Source organism: Ursus maritimus, unplaced genomic scaffold (assembly GCF_017311325.1).
Source record: "Ursus maritimus isolate PB19 unplaced genomic scaffold, ASM1731132v1 scaffold_9, whole genome shotgun sequence".
NCBI lineage: Eukaryota > Metazoa > Chordata > Mammalia > Carnivora > Ursidae > Ursus > Ursus maritimus.
In genome coordinates, this window is record NW_024427107.1 from 112,672 (window position 1) to 121,520 (window position 8,849).

Genomic DNA, 8,849 nt, shown 5'->3' on the forward strand with positions numbered 1-8,849 from the left:
TCAAAGTAAGCAGGGTAATGCCACATGTCATAATACATTACCCTGCACGTGGTACTGAGCACTTCAAAGGGCAGGGGGATATCCGTGCATGTAAAAGTTCATACCAAAGGGAGGCCAAGACACTGGTGAATTAAAACATAGTATCCCAGCAATTCCAAGTGCTGATCTTTAACACCGTGTGTGTGGACAGGAGAAAAGCTGTTTGCAAAGATGTGTTACACCCTTGGTGGCCACGTTAGGCACACACCTTAGCAGAAACTGGTGAAGTCTTTCAAATACACATTTATTAGGTGTGGAGAAAGCCTTACATTCCCAGGTGGTAAAGACTCCATATGAAATTCTTATTGAATGTTGAGGCCACTTTAGGACTTTGTAGTTATGAAAAATTGCATGGAAACTAGAGGTACCCAGGATAGTGAACATAATAAAGTGTGATGGGAAAATAATTGTTCTATTTGTAGTAGAGGCCACATAGCAAGTGTTCTACTACATTTGTGGGTTGTCCAGTTTCACATACCCCAGTTTCTCTATTCAATCTCAATCTGTCTTAATTCAGTCTCTTACATCAAGCATCTCTCACTCCAGGTGACGTTTTACTTGTTAATCATACTTTCCTCTCATTCCTACTTTTTTTTTTATTTATTTTTTTGAAAGAGAGTGCCAGCAGGGGGTGGAGAGGGGCACAGAGAGAGGAGGAGAGAGGGAGAATCTTAAGCAGGCTCTACACCCAGCATGGAGTCCGACCTGGGGCTCGATCTCATGACCCTGAGATCATGACCTGAGCCAAAATCAAGAGTTGAACGCTTAACCAACTGAGCCACCCAGGCACCCCTCTTATTCCTACTTTTTATTAGCAAACTGTGAGAGCAAACTGGGGAGAGAAGTGGATTATGAGATTATACATAAAAGCAAGATGGAATATGTTAGAAATGAGGACTAGTCAATATCAGAAGTGATTTAAACAGCTAATGAACATCATGGATACTCATATATCCATGTTCATGCCTAATCTGTTAATTTAAGAACAGAACATTGCAGTCAGAGTTTTGGTGATAGGTTTGAATTGTGTCATAGCTCACATGTGTGATGATAGTGTCTTGATTTTTATTTTTTGTTTTTATATGTGTGAGAAAGCAGATAACTATATACTTTTCATTCATAATAAGGATATTGAAACATTGGTAATTCTATGATCTATTAACATCTCCATAATCTTCCTCATTTTCTTAATTTTCATCATTTCAGTGGCATCCCAGTTGGCTGCATCCATGGATGGAAGGAATCACTCAGTTGTGTCTGAATTTGTGTTTTGGACTCATTCATTCATGGGAGATCCAGCTTCTCCTCCTGGTGTTCTCCTGTGTGTTCTATGTGGCAAGCATGACTGGAAACATCCTCATTGTGTTTTCTGTGACCATCGATCCTCACTTACATTCCCCCATGTACTTCCTACTGGCCAGTCTCTCTTTCACTGACTTGGGGGCCTGCTCTGCCACCTCACCCAAGATGATTTATGATCTTTTCAGAAAGCGCAAAGTTATTTCCTTTGGAGGCTGCATTGCCCAGGTCTTCTTCATCCATGTCATCAGTGGCGTGGAGATGGTGCTACTCATTGCCATGGCCTTTGACAGATATGTTGCCATTTGTAAGCCTCTCCACTACTTGACCATTATGAGCCCACGAATGTGCATTTTGTTTCTGGCTGCTGCTTGGGCTCTTGGCATTATTCACTCACTGTTTCAACTAGCATTTATTGTTAATTTATCCTTCTGTGGTCCTAATGTATTGGGCAGCTTTTACTGTGACCTTCCTCGTCTCCTCAGACTGGCCTGTACAGATACTTACAGATTGCAGTTCATGGGCACTGTCAACAGTGGGTTCCTTTGTGTTGGCTCTTTCTTCATACTCCTCATCTCCTACATCTTCATCCTGTTTACTGTTTGGAAACATTCCTCAGTTCGTTCATCCAAGGCCCTCTCCACTTTGTCAGCTCACATCACTGTGGTATTTTTTTTCTTTGGTCCAACCATGTTTGTCTATACATGGCCACATCCCAGTTCACGGATGGACAAATTTCTTGCTCTCTCTGATGCAGTTCTCACTCCTTTTCTGAATCCAGTCATCTACGCATTCAGGAATAAAGACATGAAGGCAGCAATGAAGAGAGTGTGGAGACAGCTAGTGATTTACAGGAGGATCTCATAGGTAATATAAGGCCTTCTCACTAATCATGGTATAGCCTTTTGTTTCTATCTTCAATATTTTGGATTCAGAAAACTTGAGGCATCAAATATGGATTTGAGTGTTGTCATAGCTGTAACCTAATTCATATTTGATGAATGTATTTCTTCCTTATGAAAATGAGCCATGAGAACAGTATATCTTTCTATTTATATAAATCCCATTTAATTTCTTTCAGCAATGTTATATAGTTTCTGGTGAACAGGTCTTACATATCTTCTTGAGATTTACTCCTAAGTATTTTAATTTTTCGTGCTTTTCTAAATGGTATTTTTGTTTAATTTATAATTGTTTATTGCTAATATGTAGAAATATAATAGATATTTTGTTTATTGGCATTGTATTTTGAAAACTTGTAAAATCTTTTGCTTCTACTTGTTTTTTATAAAGTAGGATTTTCGTCATAGGTGATCATGTTTTCAGTGTATAAAGACATTTACTTCTCATGTTCTAGTATGGATCATTTTATTCATTTCTGTTGCCTTATTGTACCTGCTAAGATCAAACAGTGTAGTGCTGAATACAAGTGGTTAGGGCAGACATCCTTGACTTGTTTTTATTCTTATGAGAAAAGCATTTATTTTCACCATTAAGTATGATACTAGCTGTAGGTTTTTAGTAGAAGCTTTTTATCAGGCTAAGGAAATTCCTTTCTATTTAGTTTGCTGAAAGTTTTTAAAATCAGTTTTGAAACAATGCTTTTTCTGGTTTAGTATCAGGGTAATGCTGACCTTATAGAATATATCTCTTTGCATTAAATTTATTGCAGGAGTTTTGTAGAATTGTTATTGTTTCTTTCTTAAATGTTTGGTAAAATTCACCATAGGAAGTCATTGTGGCTGGCAGTTTTCCCTGTGGAAAGGCTTTCAACTGTAAATTAAATTTTTGGTAGCCTTTGTCTTCTAAGAAATTTATGTATTAATTGGTGTTATCAAATTTATTGGAAGAAGTTGTTCCTAATATTCTCTTATTATGAAATATCTATAAGACTTGTAATGTTTTCCTCTCTTTCATTGTCTAGTGGTAGTTTATGTTTTTTAAAACAAGTTTATCAGCATTTTAGAGGTTTTTCAGCTTCCTTTTTTATTGCGGTAAATGTATATAACATTATATATGTTTCAGGTGTATAACGTTATAATTTGACATCTGTGTACACGGCAAAGTGATTACCACCAAAAGTCTAGTTACTATTCATCACTGTACAATTGACCCACTTCACCCACCCCCAACATACTTCGCCTTTGGTGACTACCAATCTGTTCTCTGTATCTGGGAGTTTTGTTTCATGTTGTTTTGTTTGTTTTAGGCTTTTTTTTTTATTCCACATATCAGTAAAATCATGGACTATTTGTCTCTGTCTGACTTACTTCACTTAGCATAATAGCCTTGAAGTCCACATACATTGTTGCAAATGACAAGATTTCATTTTTCTTTGTGGCTGAGTCATTTTCTGTTGTTTGTATATACCACATCCTCTTTATCCATTCACCTATTGATGGATAGGTGGATTAGGATGATGGATTAGGTTGCTTCCATGTGTTGTCTGTTGTAAATAGTGCTGCAATAACCATAGTGGTACATATATCTTTTCAAATTAATGTTTTTTGTATTCTTTGCATAAATACCCAGAAGTGGTATTGTTGGAATAATGTGGTTGATCTTCTCTTAATTTTCTGAGGAATCTCTACTGTTTTCCAGAGTGGCTGTACCAATTTACATTCTCACCAACGGGGCAGAAGGGTTCCTTTTTCTCCACGTTCTCTACAACACTTGCATCTTGTCCTTTTGATAATAGCCATTCTAACAGTGTGACATGGTAACTCATTGTGGTTTTGATTTGCATTTCCCTAATATTTAGTGATCTTAAACATCTTTTCATTGTCTGTTGGCCATCTGTATGTCTTCTTTGGAAAAATGTCTGTTCATGTCTTCTGCCCACTTTAACTGGATTATTTGTCTTTTGGGTGTTGTTTGGTAAATTCTTTATAGATTTTGGATACTAACCCTTTATCAGACATATCATTTGCAAATATCTTCTCATTCTGTTGGTTGCCTTTTAGTTTTCTTGATTGTTTCCTTCACTGTGCAGAAGCTTTTTTATCTTGATGATGTCCCAAATAGTTTATTTTTGCATTTGTTTCTTTTGTCTCAGGAGACGTATCTAGAAAGAAGTTGCTATGGCTAATGTCAAAGAGGTTATGCCTGTGTTCTCTTCTAGGATTTCTATGGTTTTCTGTCTCACATTTAGGTATTTCATCCACTTTGAATGCATTTTGTGTATGGTGTAAGAAAGTGGTCCAGTTTCATTCATTAGCATGTAGCTGTCAATTTTTTTCCCAACCCATTTGTTGAAGAGACTTCTTCATAGGATATTCTTTCCGACTTTGCTGAAAATTAATTGACCATAAAGTTGTGCATTCATTTCTGGGTTTTCTGTTCTGTTCTATTGATCCATGTATCTATTTTTGTGCCAGTACCATACTGTTTTGATGACTACAGCTTTGTAATATAACTTGAAGTCCAGAATTGTGATGCCTCGTTAAATGTGTAGGTTGATTTGGGTAGTATAGACATTTTAACGATATTTGTTCTTCTAACCTATGAGCATGGAATGTCTTTCCATTTCTTTGTGTTGTCTTAAATTTCCTTATCAGTATTTTATAATTTTCAGAATAAGGTCTTTCCCCCCGGTTAGGTTTATTCCTAGATATCTTATTTTTGGTCCAGTGGGATTGTTCTCTTAATTTCTCTTTCTGCTGCATCATTATTGGCATAGGAAAATGCAACAGATTTCTGTATGTTGATTTTATATCCTGTGACATTAGTGAATTCATTTATCAGTTCTAGAAGTTATTTTTGTTAGAATCTTTCAGGTTTTCTATATATAGTACCATGTCATCTGTAGATAATGAAATTTTACTTCTTCCTTCCTGATCTGATGCCTTTTATTTCTTCTTAATGTCTGATAGCTATGGTTAGGACTTCAGTATTATGTTGAATAGAAGTGGTGAGAGTGGACATCCTGGTCTTGTTCTCGACCTTAGGGGAAAAGCTGTCAGTTTTTCCCATTAAGGATGATGTTAGCTGTGGGTTTTTCATATATGGCCTTATTATGTTGAGATATGTTCCCTCTAAACCTACTTTATTGAGGGTTTTTTATCATGAATGGATGGGGTACTTTGTTAAATACTTTTTCTGCATCCATTGAAATGATTGTGTGGTTCTTGTCCTTTCTCTTATTGATGTGATGTATCATGTTGATTGATTTGTGGATATTGAACCACCCCTGCAACACAGGAATAAATCCCACTTTATTATGGTGAATGATTTTTAAAAATGTATTATTGGATTTAATTTGCTAATATCTTGTTGAGGATTTTTTAATTTAGTTTCAATATCATTTAATTCTGCTCTAATCTTTATTATTTCCTTCCTTCTGCTGGTTTTAGGTTTTGTTGTTCTGTTTCTAGGTCTTGTAAGTGTAAAACTAGCTTGTTTATTTGACATTTTTCTTGTTTCTTGAGATAGGCACGTATTGCTGTAAACTTCCCTCTTAGAACTGCTGTTGCTGCATCCCAGACATTTTGCATTGTTGTGTTTTGATTTTCATTTGTTTCCATGTGCCTTTTTAAATTTCTTTTTTGATTTCCTGGTTGACCCATTTGTTGTTTATTTCACCTCCATGTATTTGTGGTCTTTCCACATTTTTTGTTGTGGTTGACTTCGAGTTTTGTAGCATTGTGGTCAGAAAAGCTGCCTATGGTAAGACTTTGATCTTCTTGACTATTTTTGAGGTTTATTTTGTGACCTGATATATGATCTATTCTAGGGAATGTGTCATGTACTCTTGAAAAGAATGTGTATTCTGCTGTTTTAGGATGGAATGTTCTGTATGTATTTGTTAAGTCCGTCAGGTCCAATGTGTGATTAAAAGCCACTGTTTCTTTGTTGATTACCTGTTTATTTTAATTTATTTTTTAAACTTTTTATTTATTTGAGATAGAAAGAGAGTGCATGAGAGAGCAGGAGTGGGGGGAGCAGAAGGAGAGGGAGAAGCAGGCTCCCCACTGAGCAGGGAGCCTGATGTGAAACTCGATTCCAGGACTTTTGGATTATGACCTGAGCCAAAGGCAGACGCTCAACCAACTGAGCCACCCAAGCACCCAGTTAACCAGTTTTGATGATCTGTCCTTTGATGTAAGTGGGTTGTTAAAGTCACTACTATTACTGTGTTATTATCGATTAGTTCCTTTATGTTTGTTTTTCTTTTATATACATGGGTGCTCCTCAGTTGGGTGTGTAGATATTTATAATTGTTATATCTTCCCATTGGAATGTCCCCTTTATTATTATATAGTGTTCTTCTTTGTCTCTTGTTATAGTCTTTACTTTAAAGTCTATTTTATCTTGGGTCTCTGCTCCTCCCTGCTCAGCAGACAGCCACAGCTTCTGGTGTAGTGCCAGCCTGAGACGAGATGGTGAAGGTCAGAGTAAACGGATTTGGCCATGTTGGGTGGCTGGTTACTGTGGCTGCTTTTAACTCTGGCAAAGTGGATATTGTCACAATCAATGACCTCTTCATTGACCTCAGCTACATGGTCTATGTGTTCCAGTATGATTCCACACATGGCAAATCCCATCACACAGTCAAGGCTCAGGATGGGAAATTTGTCATCATTGAAAGCCCATTTCCAGCTTCCATAAGTGAGATCTCACCATCAAATGGGGTGATGCTGGTGCTGGTATGTTGTGGAGTCCACTGGAGTCTTCATCACCATGAAGCCTGGGGCTCACTTGAAGGGTGAGGCCAAGAGGATTATCATCTCTGCCCCTTCTGTGGATGCCCCCATATTTGTGATGGGCAATGCTTCATGCACCACCAATTGCTTGGACCCTCTGGCCAAGGTTATCCATGACAATGTTGGCATTGTGGAAGGACTCATGATCACAGCCCATGCCATCACTGCCACCAAGAAGACTGTGGACAGTCCCTCTGGGAGGCTGTGGCATGATGCCCAAGAGGCTGCCCAGAATACCATCTGCTTCTACAGTGCCACTATTCTGTAGGCAAGGTCGTCCCTGAGCTGAATGGTAAGCTCACTGGCATGGCCTTCCGCGTCGCTACCCTCAGTGTGTCAATTGTGGATCTGTCATGCCTCTTAGAGAAAGTTGCCAAACACAATGACATCAAGAAGGTGGTAAAACAGGCATCAGATGACCTCCTCAAGGACATCCTGGTCTATGCTGAGGACCAGATTGTCTCCTGTGACTTTAAGAATGATGCCCATTCTTGTACATTGGATGCTGGGGCTGGCATTGCTCTCAATGACCACTTTGTCAAGCTCATTTCCTGGTATGAGTGAATTTGGCTATAGCAACTGGGTGGTGGATGTTATGGTACACGTGGCCTCCAAGGAATAAGAGCCCTCTGAACCCCCAGCCCCAGTGAGAACAAGAAGATAGAGGCCCTCGGCTGCTGGGAATTATTTGCCATAACTCATTCCCAGTACACTGAGAATCTCCCAACCTCCATAGTTTCCACTCCTTGAAGAAAGGGAGAGGCTTGGAGAGCCCTACATTGTTATGTACACCAATAAAGCATACTCTACCCAGCCCCCCCCAAAAAGTCTATTTTGTCTGAAATAAGTGTTGCTACTCTGGCATTTTTCTTTCTTTTCTTTTCTTTTCTTTTCTGTTCTTTCTTTTTTTTAAGATTTTATTTATTAGAGAGAGAGAGCAAGAAAGAGAGCATGAGTTGGGGGAGGGACAGAGGGAAAAGGACAAGCAGACGAGCCCCACGCAGGGCTCAATCCTAGGACCCCAGGATCATGACCTGAGCCAAAGGTACATACTAAACTGACTGAGACACCCAGATGCCCCTACTTTGGCTTTCTTTGGATATCCATTTGCATGATAGACATTTCTACATCCTCTCACTTTCAATCTGTGGTGTTTTTGGGTCTAAAATGAGTCTGAGGGGCACCTGAGTGGCTCAGTTGGTTAAGCAGCTGCCTTTGGCTCAGGTCATGATCCCAGGGTTCTGTGATAGAGCCCCACATTGGGCTCCTTGCTCAGTGGGGAGTCTGCTTCTCTCACTGCCTGCCACTCCCCTTGCTTCTGCTCTCTCTATCTGATAAATAAATAAATAAATAAATAAATAAATAAATAAATAAATCTTTTTAAAAAATAAAATAAAATGAGTCTGTTGTAGGAGTCATATAGGTGGTCTTGTTTTTTATCCATTCCATCACTCTGTGTCTTCTGATTGGGGCCTTTAGTCCATTTACATGAAAAATAATTATTGGTAAATATGTATTTATTGCTATTTTGTTACTTGTTTTGTGGTTCAGAAGATTGTCTCTGATCCTTTTTTATCCTTCTTGTTTTGTTGATTCTCTTTAGGGATATATTTAGATTTTTTTGTCTTTATTCTTTGCATGTCTATTAGTGGTTTTTGATATATGGTTACCATCAGTTTTGTATATAACCTCTTCTGCATATAGCAGTTTATATTAAGTTGATGTCATTTAAGTTTGAACTCATTCTTTGCTCCTCTCCCTCCCGTGGTTTAGGTATATGTTAGTATATATGATATGTTTTTTTTTATT

At 38.1% G+C, this 8,849-nt stretch overlaps 1 protein-coding gene and 1 pseudogene across 1 annotated transcript; both read left to right on the forward strand.

The window, feature by feature from the left end:
* The first annotated feature begins 778 nt into the window (after window positions 1–778).
* Window positions 779–2,205, forward strand: LOC103680663 (olfactory receptor 4F3/4F16/4F29-like). Its single transcript, XM_008710152.2, is given in 2 exon segments — window positions 779–1,309; window positions 1,311–2,205. Coding segments are annotated over 2 exon segments (936 nt in total). The 5' UTR covers window positions 779–1,268.
* Window positions 2,206–6,814: 4,609 nt separating this feature from the next.
* On the forward strand, window positions 6,815–7,834 carry LOC103680662 (annotated as a pseudogene).
* The last annotated feature ends 1,015 nt before the right edge of the window (window positions 7,835–8,849 follow it).